Here is a 15,178-nt window from a genome sequence, read left to right as displayed (position 1 = left end):
TGTTAGTGACATGTAATTAATTCAGACAAGCTTGTGATGCAAGCTATTGATTTTTTTTTATTGGATTAGATTTTCACTCAATATGCAAGAATATATTTTAAGCAAAAAGGCTTAGTGTATCCAAAAGACCAGGGAAAAATGGCACGATAAACTAATCCTGTTTACTAGATGCAGTGTGGTTTGGTTCCAGACAGCAGTTGTATACCAAATGTATTTTGGCACACAGGTCCTGCATTCAAGGCTGTCTGTATATATCATTCCAAATTGTGTAATGTGGACATGAGTAATTACATCAGTGTATTATTGTGTGGGACATATTGTGAATGGATTGAGGTGGAGACATTCATGTACATTGTACACGAAGGACAGTCAACCTCATGATAAACCCACCAGTAGTATTCCAAATGTGTATCTCTGTAAGTGTATCAAGAGTTATGGTGAATAAATGAAAATGAAAACCAAACCTGTGTGCAGCACAGGTACATGTATGTCGGACACCTGGTCCCAGTTAACAACTCCCAACAGCATATGGTGTCAGCAGACACAGTAAAACCTTTGTATTACAGAGTAAATAAACCCAGTGCCCTGATAACCATCCTAACAAGTGACTTCAGAAAGAACGCAGGGGCTCATCAGATGACAAATTTGTTATTTATGAATAAATACGTATGCAGTATGTGCTAATGACAAAGTTACCTGGTAAAACTCGGGCTTGAGTTTATATATATATCTATATATACAACACTATATGCTAATGAGGCCTGTAGTGTACATGTACATGTGTCTAGTCCTAGCGCTGCACATGTATATTTAGTTTCAGGACTATAGGTGCAGTATCTCAGTCTTGTTACTGAAAATATTGCTGGGTTGTTTCAGACTCTGACACGTACAACAGACAGCACAATGCACCCAGCATGTTGAACCAGGAGTATGACGATGTGGACGATGTGAGCGTGCCCATCGCTCCACAGCCTCCCCCGTCCCCACTTCCCTCAGGCCAGGCATCTTACCCCACCCGTGGTGACCAGCCCACAGACCAGGTGAGATATTTAGCAGTTTTTCTGCCCGTGCATCTTTCTAAGAACAGGTAGTGCATTAGACCAGACCCCGGCATTGTGGACATGTTGTGGATAGCCTAACTATATTCTTTATTTATTCACATTTTTGTAGTAGTATATTTAGAATAAAGAACCTGTCTATTCAGAAACAGTCCATTTTTCTCTCCATAATAATGTTTTGCAAAAAGTATATGTGTGTTAATGTCCCTGCTAACCCAGGCTACTTGTGGCTATGTTTTAGGAGGTCAGAGATGCCTTACCTGGAGCTGGGGCAATGGGCCGCGCCTTCACACCCGATGCCACAGAGAATCTGGACGAATTTGTGCTGCGTCCAGCCCCTCAGGGTTCCACCATGAAGTGTCGCATTACCCGTGACAAGAAGGGCATTGACCGCAATGTCTACCCCACCTATTACCTTCATGTTGAGAGAGACGATGGCAGAAAGGTAAGAAGAAAGATTTGATTTTTCATTGGGAAATATCATACTTTGCTTTATGTGCGAAATACACTAATAAATAATCTATAAATACATTAATCTCAACACAAATGTTTGTGCTTAAACTCAGTGATCCTTGAAAGTGCTGGAAAACATTTTCTTGGTGATGACAAAACAAAAGTGGTAATAAAAAAGTTATCTGGTTTAATAGGATATTGTAAATGCAGGCTGGAATCTTAATGAGTGTTGATTCAGACATATCTGTCTAACAGGAATTAATGTCACTTAATTTCTGTATCAGTTTATTGTTTAGGCAGGGAGCTCAGTTATTCATACCCATTACATTAAGTCGGTGTTCTATGAAGCATGACCATCACATACACACTTTCCTTCAGCTATTCAGTGTACCGGTATAGTTTTAAATAGACGCAGTCTTTTCTGTACTCTCCATTTCAGATATCCAGTTGAAAATTTTGTGATTCTAATTTTCTTGTTTGCAGATATTCTTGTTAGCAGGGAGAAAGCGTAAGAAGAGCGCTACTTCAAATTACCTTATCTCTACAGACCCCACAGATCTGTCCAGGGGAGGCGAATCTTACATCGGCAAACTAAGGTAAGGGGAGATAAATCTGCTACCCTGTGAGTGGTGTGTTTGTAACATTACTTTGGACAGAAGCATTCTTATTAATTTACTGGTGTCCTGTTTTCATTTTTTTTTTACATGAAATGTCTTGAAACCAAAGAAATTTGTTTCTTCCAATAATTAAAAAATGAACGAAAAGGAAATTTGACTGGTGGTGTGTAAATTTGTTGCGTTACACCATTGATAGTGTATATAAAATTTTTTAGCCTGACATGACTGTACAGTTTTGACTTAATTCTATGTTTGAAATGTGACTTAACCACTTATGTATGGTCTCACTGCTGAAGTTAAAATTTGGAACATTTAATTGTGTTAAGACAATATGAAAAAAAATTGAACATTTGCTGCCACAGACAGGACATCACTGTCTTTTTTTTTAAATCTTTTACATTTTGACATATAAGAAATTGCTTTATGGAATTGAACCCAGATGTTTGTATATAGACACAGCATTATCCCATGCTCTGTTCTTCATTCTCTCCATCAAGTTAGTGTTAAAGAGATATTTTCTCTGTTCTCAGATCAAATTTACTTGGCACTCAGTTCACGTTGTTTGACCAAGGTGACAACCCCAAAAAACCTGTTGGAGATGGAACAAATGTACGAAGGGAGCTTGTCGGTATAGCCTATGTAAGTATATTTGCGGTAAGACATGCAGTGATCCAGTAATATATAAGATAACCTTTAGCTAGTGATCTATTTCTTGGTAACACGTCATTATTGACCTATTGCATGACTATTTTAATTGGGCAGCACCGAAAGGGGATATTGAAGTCTTCATTCTATGAAGCTGTAAAATTGAGAAATTGCGTAGTTTCAGTACATTCTATATAGTAAAGCAACTTCTCTGCAATGGCTGGAGATAACACAAGTGAAAACCAAGTGCTAACAATTTTGAAAGGATGCATAGTATTGTTGTTGTTAAAGTGATGTGTTCTGTTCTTCATACAGGAAACAAATGTCCTGGGATTCAAAGGTCCTCGTAAAATGACAGTTATCATTCCGGGTATGAACTTAGATCATGAACGAGTGGAAATCCGACCACGCAATGTAAGTTATCTTCATGTTCAGAGCAAAGATCTTGGCATGTTGCTATATTTTGCTTGGATATTCTAGTTTATTTCACTTTTATATATTATTTATTTATGCCGTACTCAAGAATATTTCACTTATACAATGGCGGCCAGCACTATGATGGGAGGAAACCAGGGAGAGCCCGGGGGAAGATTGCTTCATGTAATATCAAAATTACCATAATTCTACTTTACACTTTTTTGCTTAGAAACAAAGGTTTTAGTGACAAGCCAGATTCTGCTTAGCAAGCACAAAGTTGCTTTTGATAGATAGGATGTAATTCATGATTTGTTTGGACGCATTTGGGTACATTGTTGTTGACTAAACACTTGTGAGCCTATCTCTTAGCTGCTGCCTAGTAAAATGTAAATAAAACATGATTACATTTCCAAACCAGTGACTAAAACCGACTGCTCGTGTTTTGTTTCAGGATCATGATGGTCTTATTGAGAGGTGGAAGAGGAAACAAATGGAGAATTTACTGGAGCTACATAACAAAACACCGGTGTGGAATGATGGTGAGTTAGAGACAGCCTGCCATTCAGCAGTCATTGCCTCATTACCTGGTTTAATACATTCAGCAGTCATTGCCTCATTACCTGGTTTAATACATTCAGCAGTCATTGCCTCATGACCTGGTTTAATACATTCAGCAGTCATTGCCTCATGACCTGGTTTAATACATTCAGCAGTCATTGCCTCATTACCTGGTTTAATACATTCAGCAGTCATTGCCTCATTACCTGGTTTAATACATTCAGCAGTCATTGCCTCATCACCTGGTTTAATACTTTCAGCAGTCATTGCCTCATGACCGGGTTTAATACATTCAGCAGTCATTGCCTCATCACCTGGTTTAATACATTCAGCAGTCATTGCCTCATTACCTGGTTTAATACATCCGGCAGTCATTGCCTCATGACCTGCTTTAATACACAGCTACTCCAGCTTCTAGAGACACCAGATTGAATTTTTATCCCATGCTTCAGCTGTTAATTTGGTTCTGTCTGTTTGTCATGCTTTGGTATTTGTGAAATCACTGCTCTATATATTGTTTGATTTTGATCAAATGCAGATACCTGCAGAAGTTTTAATTATATAAAGTATGCCTTGCAGTACGTAACTGACTCTAAGGCCCAAAAAGGCTCATAATGTCTGGCACAATCTAATGGGTGTAACAACAGCGTCTCTTTCAGAAACAAAATTGTTTGGTGGTTTACATACAGTTTGAAAGGGTTTCTGGTGTGGTCTCCAACGAAACAGATATAATGTGAAACGAGGCAGTTTTGCCAGAATATGTCAGAAGCATTCTAGAGCACAATTTTATCAGAAATTTGTAGTGATGTCTTGTTGCATGAAGTATCATTTGGCAAAAGTGGAGGTGACAAACAAACTATGTTTCCTTATGATCCTCCAGAACTTTGAAAAGGATACATTTCAAGGAATTGGGCGAGATTCAGTGTCATCATTTGTGCCATACTCATTTGTTGCTTTCATAAAATTATATACTTTTAATTTGACTCGAGATTATACACAAAAATTTAATTTTATATTCTAATAATTTTGAATTGTTTGTTTGTGCTTTTCAGACACCCAGTCCTATGTACTTAACTTTCATGGCAGAGTGACACAAGCTTCAGTCAAGAATTTCCAGATAGTACATGATAATGATGGTAAGACAATGGATAACTGTATAATACGCACAATCTTCTGGTAGTAAACATACAATGGTCCTATCAGTTTGGCACGTTATTTTGGCTTTTAGACTGTTTTAGATTTTCCACCTTGTCGTTGTGATAAATTTTTACACAAAGATGCCTACCTCCTCAGCTAAGTACAAGAGTTTCTCCTTTTTGTTGTTAGGAATGTTAATTATCCCACCAAGATTATAGAAATCTTATCGTTGTATTCCTGTTTTTTTAATAATTGTGTTCTTTTTTTCCTTCTCTCTCTTACAGTGGATTACATTGTGATGCAGTTCGGCCGTGTATCGGAGGATGTATTTACCATGGATTTCAATTATCCTATGTGCGCTTTACAAGCATTCGGAATAGCACTTAGCAGTTTTGACAGTAAACTGGCTTGTGAATAAACTCTGTCTTGGCAGCTCTTTGTTTTCATCCCATGAACAGTAACAACGTTTCTTCAGCATGTTTGGCTAGTCCCTCCTTTCTTTAATTGTTCCATGGCTCCATTTTTCTTTACTGGGGAATCACTGGTTTACTTTACACTGAAGCCCTGTGCGCTTCTGTGTGAACATTTTTGAGACACTAAACAAATTGAACTAAGTCTGTTTTGGCTTGAAGAAGGATGGATAGAGAATTTTGTTCATCCAGTAGCGCAGTTTGTTTGGGAATATGGAAAGACGGTCAGAGTTTGTGTCTGTATGAGCCTGTTCAACTAATCTGTAGTCCAGGATTAGATTCACAATGCCTGTAGAGCATTTCTTTATGAAGAACAGATGCGTCAGTAGAGAAGCGGATAAAAAGATTGAAGAACGTTTATGTGTGAAGAACGTTTATGTGTGAAGAACGTTTATGCGTGAAGAACAGATGCATCTCCAGAAGAACCCCTTTTGGTGCAATGTCCATCAGAATGAGATTGATATTTGCTGAAAGAATCATCACTAAGGCAGTGTCTCGAGGAATGGTCCAAGGTGTTACCTCACAGGGGAATTGTCTCAAGAAGTTTTGAATGTTTGAAAGATGTACTACAAGAGGACTTGGGTGTACACACCCTTGGACTGATCTGGGTCCACCTTTATAAAACTTTGTGAGTCTGTTTCATTGCAACATTTTTTTTGTAAATGGGGCTGTATAGGTCAACAGGACTTGAAGCCACCAGATTAACAAGAAACGTGTGGCAAGAGGAGATTAGCAAAGTTTCTGTGAAGTTAGGTTGAGGAAAATATGGATTATAACAGGCAATGTCATGTGATAGAAATGGCTGATTGGCATTAAAGGCAAAGAAAATGCTAGAATGACATATATTGCAGATGAAAGACCATTACACACTCTCCAGGAAAATAGTTTATTTGATTTTGATTTTTTTTTTTTTGTTTTTTTGTTTTGAGAATTTTTCTGAGTGAAATGCTTTTAAAACATTGGAACCCAGTGAGTATTAATGACATCATATTTCTGCTTGAAATACATGTAATTTGTTTTAAGAAGCTTTTGTTAAACACATCCATAGTTGTACATTTATATGCATTGTTAATGCAGAAGTCTAGCAGTCTGTGTGTATTGAGTGGAAAAAAACAGATGTGACGTGACTGGTCATAGTGCGGACCGAAAAAGCCACTGTAGAATCCAATGTTTTAATCACATTTGAAATTCAGTTGAAAAAAATCAAAAGACATCAATCAAACTGTGTTACAGGACAGTGTTCAATTGTCTTTTCTGTGACATATAATGCTTGTGTTTTTCTGTGCTTTTAATGCGTCTCCTGGTAGATGGACAAAATTATAGTAGCTCTGAAATGTTTGATCACTGTTTCTTAAAACTTGCTCATTATCATGTATATGCCTGTGTCTTGACTCTACAAGGTCAAAGGGCAATTTTTAGTGATTTTATGGGTTTTAAAGAAATATAAAGTGATTATGCTAGTCTTTTCATTATGTTCATAGTCAGTGTGTTGTTTTAAATGGCACTGGTACGTTGTCGGGCATTTCTTAGTCTTGTTACAGATTGTGATAATTTGATTAAATGTTTGTTTGAAACTAAACGTGAAGATCTGATTTTTAAGGCTTAAAAATTTTATCATTGACTCAGTTCCTTGTATTGAGAAAACATTACAAGGAAAATGGTCAACTTTTTTTTCCAGAATTTACCAAATGTAATGTATGTGTAGAATTATTTCCAAAAGTTGTCTGTGAATAGCGAATGTGAAGTATAAACCCATCCGAGTTAAACTGCTACATTTATAATTGCCAACCTTGCTACTGTTGTACCATACTGTGAGTAGGTTGCCGTGAAGCAACCAATGAAAACCGTCCTTCATATTGTCAGGTCTAGCCTGAAGGTGTATTTGTGTCATTCATATCTTTATTGCCAGTGATTGGTACATGTATTTGTTTTGTTGTATATTGTGCGTGTAAAATGCTTTCTACATGGCGTTGCCGATAACTTATTTTTGTACCGTTGTCCCAGGCAATTCATGACAGAGATTGTATTTAGTTTCATCTGGCGTTTTTTTTGCGCCTGTCTGATACAACAGTTTTATGTTGCTGCCCAACAAGGGATAAATTAAGTTCCCTGCAGTGAATGGCTTTTTTTTTTGTTTTAATTTGAGATATCTACAAGCTTTTGTACTTTGTCATCCATAAAGCAGCCATAATGGTTAACTTACATTTTTGCAGACGCCACTCTGAAAAATGTTACCTTAATAACTCCGTTTTTTCTTAAGATGAAGAGAAGTCCCAGTTTTGTTGTGTTTTGATTTTACATTTTAATGAATACAAATTTTGGGGCACAGCACTCTAATATTGCTGAAATCTAGGTTTTGCTGTAGACCTTTATCCCCTGACCAATAGTTGCTGGCTTGGACTCCACCTCCCTTTAGTTTGGCTGTAGCTTTGAGTCAGGAGGCTTGTTAGGTACCTCCAGGGAGTGGTAGTTACCTCCCGGGGAGCAGTAGTTACCTCCAGGGGAGTGGTAGTTACCTCCAGGAGAATGGTAGTTATCTCCAGGGGAGTGGTAGTTACCTCCAGGGGAGCTCTCCATTTTACTCTGTCCATAAATCTGACAGCTGTCCTACAAGTGAAAAGTTTTAGAGCATGGCATTGAGCACTTCTCAGATAAATGGATGATTATTATACAGAGAAACACGATTTATACCATCTCTAATTTTCACATACATATGTTATTAATAAAGTTCTTTAACTAGATACACTAGAACAGTAATTTAGCTGATTTAAAGTTATGTTGGAGTAATCTTCTTTGTATTAAATGTCAAAACTCAACGTACGGATACCGGGGTGTACAGGTCTGATGAATGTGTTTAGGAGTGATAATGCTATTGAAGAGAATTGTGTAAGTGGCATATCCAAGAAATTAGCAATTTTGTGTATGAAAACAGTTTAAATGCGATTAGAGGCTTTGATTTAAAGTGAAAAAAAGTGCTGTGTGTGATTGTATAAAAACGCCTTTATGATTGTCATCTTTTATTCCTTTTTTTTTTTAATTCCTTACAATGTGAACGTATCTAATGTTAAAGTCTTCGTCATTTTTCCACTGTCCATTGAGGTCAATTAAGATCTGTTCATTTGATATTACAGACGTTTGCATAATTAACATGTTGACCTGGTGAACTCTGTTCTTGGATAAATGTTTAGTTGTCAGGAGAAATATTTCAGGCTTTTTCGATTTTAATAAATAATACAGGTGTGTCACAACGGCGATTTAGACTTAGGCTGTGCGTTGTTACTAATGGACACCTGGTAAACGCATTCATAAGATTAATGTAAGGAAATATTAACAGCATAGCATTTATTAATACTTTTTGAAAATTATAGAATGGTGTTAAGTTTAGTACAACTGTGATTTTTGTTAGAGTATCGAAAGTTTATTTACACATGCTCCCTTGGTGTAAAATATTAGGTCTTCGAGCGTATGGGTGTCATTTTTTCTTTCTTCTTACAAAGTTACATGTAAGAACAAGTGAGATGTGTAAATGCACTTAATGAAACCCTTCAAGAAGGAAATGTTTGCCTTTATGTTAGCAGCAGCTTTCCATTTGTGTGCTCATGACTTTCGGTACAGAACATACAACAGAAGGCATTTTTCTTTGAATTTGTCATAGTTAATATTGCATTAATTTCATCAGACTATATCAGATATTATAATGCACTTAAGTAATAGACGTTGGAACCGTCTTTCTAGAACCGGAGTACTAGAATCAAAAAATCAAGATTCAAATATTGACTTATTTGAACAATTGTAATGTGCTTGAGAATTGTCTAGTAGCTTTTCTCTAACTTAGGTATATTCGGCGTATAGGTACACAACGACAAAATTTGTCATTGTTTGAAAAGTTTTAACAGTTATTCGCTAATTTCTTTTTTAGTAAGTTATTATGCTCAAACAGTGGATGGGAAACTTTCTCAATACCAGTCATACATTCTAGAAATGCACTTTAAGATTGTATTTTTATCTAGTATTCCTGGGACGTTACAAAATCAGTTAAAATTGAAGCTTAGTGTGCACATGAGTAAGTCATAAAGGGTGAAATGTCACCTACATAGTTTGCCTTTCTTGTATTTATGGGGAAAATACTGTTGAGGTAGAGCGAAAACGCCCCAGGTCCTATAATGGCGTATTTTTGTCCTCGGCCGACGTATGCTATGCTAAAGTTTTATTGAACTATGCTTTAGATCATTTGGCACGTTGTCTCAGCTCGTAGTTAGTGCCACCCACCACTCGCGTCAGTTCTGCCGAGTCGATACTTATGCCGTCCGTGAGATTGTCATGTGAATATTTGTATTGTCAGCTGGCCAAGCTTGTTACTCATGATAGACAATGATATGAATTTGTAAAATAAAAAAGTCATATGTCTCGTAATATTTAAGCTTTCACGTTGATTACAGTATTTTGTGGGAGTCTTGAATTAAGGTATGTTTCGTACCATTTCGCGTTACATTTTCAGCCCAGCTTCTGACGTCCATTCAACTCTTAGCGATATTAGTTATTGATGTCTATTGATCAGCCTATATTTTGTTGCTCCTTGTATGTTCGTTTCGTATTGTTTGTTTTGAAGACTTGGTCTGTTGAAGCATTAATCCACGCGTGCCTGTAATCTGTCCATGATTCGCTAAAGATAATAAAACAACATTTCAAACACGTTTTCTCTCACAAATTTGTGTCTTGTTGGAGAGATTCATATAGAATATCTCTCTAAAAGGTAACCTGTTCAACTGAAGAAACAGTTTTTTGAGTGACAGCAGAATAAATTGTTATGGATGGTACTAGTCATTACTTTATGTATGACAAATGTGCTCTGTGAAAAAAAAAATCTGTTAATTTTAACAGAAAGTCCGAGTGATGCAGGAATGTTTTATTATAACATAACAATGTCTGATATTTAACACTGTATCCTGTCTAATAACCTAGTACTTAGCCTAATACAATCTTTATGCTGAATTAATAGAATAGGTGTGATCTGTTTAATGGAATAATCTGCTGGAATAACAGAATACATTCTAATTTCTAGCATCAGTCTAACAACAGACTTTGTGTTAAATTTAACAGATTATTAACATATCCATAACATGATCTATTCTAACATCTCCCAGAACACACAGTACTGTGCTGCAGTGACATGATCTATTCTAGCATCTCCCAGGACACATAGTACTATGCTGCAGTGACATGATCTATTCTAGCATCTCCCTGAACACATGGTATCGTGCTGCAGTGACATGATCTATTCTAGCATCTCCCTGAACACACAGTACTGTGCTGCAGTGACATGATCTATTCTAGCATCTCCCAGGACACATAGTACTATGCTGCAGAGACATGATCTATTCTAGCATCTCCCAGGACACATAGTATCGTGCTGCAGTGACATGATCTATTCTAGCATCTCCCTGAACACATAGTACTGTGCTGCAGTGACATGATCTATTCTAGTATCTCTCAGAACACACAGTACTGTGCTGCAGTGACATGATCTATTCTAGCATCTCCCAGGACACATAGTACTATGCTGCAGAGACATGATCTATTCTAGCATCTCCCAGGACACATAGTATCGTGCTGCAGTGACATGATCTATTCTAGCATCTCCCTGAACACATAGTACTGTGCTGCAGTGACATGATCTATTCTAGTATCTCTCAGAACACACAGTACTGTGCTGCAGTGACATGATCTATTCTAGCATCTCCCTGAACACATAGTATCGTGCTGCAGTGACATGATCTATTCTAGCATCTCTCAAAACACATAGTACTGTGCTGCAGTGACATGATGTATTCCAGCATCTCCCAGGACACATAGTACTATGCTGCAGTGACATGATCTATTCTAGCATCTCCCAGAACACACAGTACTGTGCTGCAGTGACATGATGTATTCTAGCATCTCCCAGGACACATAGTACTATGCTGCAGTGACATGATCTATTCTAGCATCTCCCTGAACACATAGTATCGTGCTGCAGTGACATGATGTATTCTAGCATCTCCCTGAACACATAGTATCGTGCTGCAGTGACATGATGTATTCTAGCATCTCCCTGAACACACAGTACTGTGCTGCAGTGACACGATCTATTCTAGCATCTCCCTGAACACATAGTATCGTGCTGCAGTGACATGATCTATTCTAGCATCTCTCAAAACACATAGTACTGTGCTGCAGTGACATGATGTATTCTAGCATCTCCCAGGACACATAGTACTATGCTGCAGTGACATGATCTATTCTAGCATCTCCCAGGACACATAGTACTATGCTGCAGTGACATGATCTATTCTAGCATCTCCCAGGACACATAGTACTATGCTGCAGTGACATGATCTATTCTAGCATCTCCCAGGACACGTCATATTGTGCTGCAGTGACATGATCTATTCTAGCACCTCTCAGAACACAGTGCTGTGCTGCAGTGACATAATCTATTCTAGCATAATACTGTGCTGCACTGACGTGATCTATTCTAGCATCTTCCAGGACACGTAATATCGTGCTGCAGTGACATGATCTATTGTAGCATCTCCCAGGACACGTAATATCGTGCTGCAGTGACATGATTTATTGTAGCATCTCCCAGGACACGTAATATCGTGCTGCAGTGACATGATCTATTCTAGCATCTTCCAGGACACGTAATATCGTGCTGCAGTGACATGATCTATTCTAGCATCTTCCAGGACACGTTATATCGTGCTGTAATGACATGATGTATTCTAGCATCCCCCAGAACACACAGTACTGTGAGGCAGTGACATGATCTATTCTAGCATCTTCCAGAACACACAGTAACGCACGCAGTGCGTGCTATATGTAAACACACATTTTTTAAAATCTTTTTTAGCCCTGGACTGACCACTGGCCATTTATTCATATTTGTGACCACGCTTTTACACTGCCCCGTACAATGTCACGTGGCCTAAAGGCACAGAGGGCGTGGCTTTATACATTTTCATTTGCATGCTTACATGTATAGATTTCTTAACATAACCCTGATTAGATGTATGGTAAACTGATCCGACAGTACAGGATTTATTTTTTTATTTTTTTTTTGTTTTTTGTCTTTTTCTCACTCCAAAATGTATTCACACTAACTCTTCTTAAAACATTCTGCTATCACCAAAACAGCAAAACACAAGCTAACACAACATGAACCCAGTCAGAATAACTCACACTACAATGATATAACACGATGACCCTCCTCCCCTCCCCGACAACACGCACCACTTTGAAAGGTCAGGCATTCATAAGCAGAATGGACGAGAATGCAAGAAAAAAAAAAAGAAAAGAAAAAAAAAACAATGTTATAATATGGGGTTTAAAGAATTGTACCATATTTGCTACATTCTGTGCGTAGCTCCTGAAATCTGTAAAATATACTAAGGTTCCGCCGTGTTATCTCATGAAAGGAAATACAAAAGTTCAAAATTTTATTATTACTATTTCCTTCAACAAAATAACCGAATTTGACATGGTCAGAGTTAAGAGTTATCTCCGTGTTTAGAAAGTCATCCAATTAGAAAACAACAGTCAAAAGGATTGAAGATTTACTCTCGACAAAAAATGGTGTTTTATTGTATCAATTTCTTTGCCTCATGCAGAGCATGAAGCACTTTCACAAAAACCATATTTACACAATAACTGTCTTGATGGGAATATATTGTGTAGAATTTTGAATTTTAACTGTTTCACTTTGTTTTCTGCCACGGTCTCGTGTTGAAGAAGCCATATTGACTCGCCATTCCATAGTTCTCCACTCGAACGTCAGCTATAGTTTTAATAATTGCCGTTTTTCTCTTTAATATTGAATAAAAATAGTCTGTACTGACTTTGGGGTCATTTACTGATAATCTTCCAACAGCTGGAATTTCAACCTTATGCTTTGGCCTTATGGTACTTAAGTTTACGTTTATATTCGCTAAGAAAGAGCTCAATGCTTTGTCCAGCTTATTCCTTACAATATAATTGTCATAATCAAGACCGACTTTAAATTCATTCAGTATGTCTCTTAGCGATAAAATTTGCCTTCGTTGTTCAGAACATCTCCGATAAACACAGTACCTGCTGATTTGCAAGCATCAAACTACAACGACATTTTTATTATTCCAAAAGGATTTTGTTAGCTGGTTCGTCATCTTCATTACTAATTTCCTTTCAAGCATCTAGCATTTGTTTGTAGAATTCTGGTAACTCTATATTTAATTTGGATGAACTATGGTTACAGTAAAGAAGGAATCCCAAAGATCCAATCTGGTTAAACACATCCTTCATCATCAATTTCAGTAACCAGGTTCGCCCCCTCCCCCCCCCCCCCCCAAAAACGCCTTATCCACAAGAACTTTAAACACCTTATTCATAATACTAAAATCTACTGCACTGACACCTCCTGCTGACAACTTATTTATCATAGTTATTCTTTTTGTTCCTACTTGTTACCCCATATAAAACTTAAACAGCTTTTGACTGATTTGATCACAGTAACCTCGATTAACAGGTAACACACTATCCCGATATATCAATCTGGAAACACTTTCGATCTTCGATAGCAGTACTTGTATACAAAGTATGTTGAATTTCTTCCATTTCATATATTTAAGCGCTTGCTTGGCTTCTGTAAGTTGGGTACAACATTTTCTTCATGCAATTTCTTTAAACGCAAACCGACAGGAAATAATGGAATGAGTATGAATGAATGAACGATCGTGTTTTAAGGTCGTACTTAACTGTTTTCCAGTCGTATGACCACGTAGAGTCATTAGGTGTGTGTACAAATACTCTGTCTTCTTATGGCCGTGCAAGTCCTTGCCGCCAGTGCTGCCGCCCCTGATGTATTATGCCAATAACTCCAGACATGACATCCCACCCTGTCACATTATACTGGCACTGGGCCAACCAGTTCCGTTTCCTTGCTCTTACCTCTCAGTGCCGTGTGCCAAGCAAGACAGTAACAAGTACAATTTGTTCAAATCTTTGGTATAACCACCCCGGGTTTGATCCCGATCTTGAAAAAAATTTGAATTATTTTGGTATGACAACATCGTTATGTCTACATCCCTTTGGGGAAATACTTTTCTATAGGCAATGCCCACCGAAAGTCCCAAGGTTCCTTCAGCACTGGATACATGTACATATATATATACCATTTCAAAAGTTCGCATACAGAAATCTCCCAGCAACACGCCATATATGAAACAACAAACCTGACGTGTACGGAAATAAAATCTAAGTAAGGAGATTCATAAAAATGGCTCTTGATCATGCAGTTGTGGTTTAGATTATAACTAGTGGCGCTCATATCCCAATTAGGCCAGCGTCACGACGAAATAAAACACACAGTTTGGTGCCCTTTATGGAACAGCCTTTCATGGGTACTGTTTGCAAAACTGTATCATGGCGAGTTTACGCGTCACTGCATCAGCATATTGGCGAGTCTAAGCCAGACGATTGTAACACTTTAAGTTGTTTCCTCAACAACATTCGTTCGTACATGCGCAGTAAAGTAAATAATGAATCGGACAAGTACCGGTAAATATTTGAAAGATAAAGTCTTAATTTTTAAGAATAACCAGCAGAATAAACACATCCAAGATCATACGTAAGCGTACTTTGAAATCAGATGTTTTCAAAAGCTCTTATAATGATCTGAGAAATTCATATTTCCAAGCGTGTTGAATAAGTTTGCTTTTAGGTGTTTGTTATGCCAGCGATTCTTAGACAAATGAGACAGAAAGACTTTCTAAACTATTCAATGCAAGATCTTATGTATTTAGCATAC

At 37.5% G+C, this 15,178-nt stretch overlaps 1 protein-coding gene across 3 annotated transcripts in view; it reads left to right on the top strand.

Moving 5' to 3' along the window:
* LOC135476895 (tubby-related protein 3-like) overlaps positions 1–6,227 on the top strand; it is a 45,175-nt gene extending 38,948 nt beyond the window's left edge. For all 3 annotated transcript variants that reach the window (XM_064757058.1, XM_064757051.1, XM_064757043.1), the window contains 8 exons: positions 877–1,040; positions 1,300–1,503; positions 1,995–2,107; positions 2,659–2,767; positions 3,089–3,187; positions 3,642–3,729; positions 4,801–4,884; positions 5,170–6,227. In XM_064757058.1, coding sequence (XP_064613128.1) covers positions 877–1,040; positions 1,300–1,503; positions 1,995–2,107; positions 2,659–2,767; positions 3,089–3,187; positions 3,642–3,729; positions 4,801–4,884; positions 5,170–5,303 — 995 coding nt within the window. In that variant the 3' untranslated portion in view covers positions 5,304–6,227. The remainder of the gene's footprint in view (positions 1–876; positions 1,041–1,299; positions 1,504–1,994; positions 2,108–2,658; positions 2,768–3,088; positions 3,188–3,641; positions 3,730–4,800; positions 4,885–5,169) is intronic.
* The last annotated feature ends 8,951 nt before the right edge of the window (positions 6,228–15,178 follow it).

This window comes from Liolophura sinensis, chromosome 1 (assembly GCF_032854445.1).
Source record: "Liolophura sinensis isolate JHLJ2023 chromosome 1, CUHK_Ljap_v2, whole genome shotgun sequence".
Lineage (NCBI taxonomy): Eukaryota > Metazoa > Mollusca > Polyplacophora > Chitonida > Chitonidae > Liolophura > Liolophura sinensis.
Note: the sequence above shows the minus strand (reverse complement) of the source record. Positions and strands in the feature narration are given on the sequence as shown.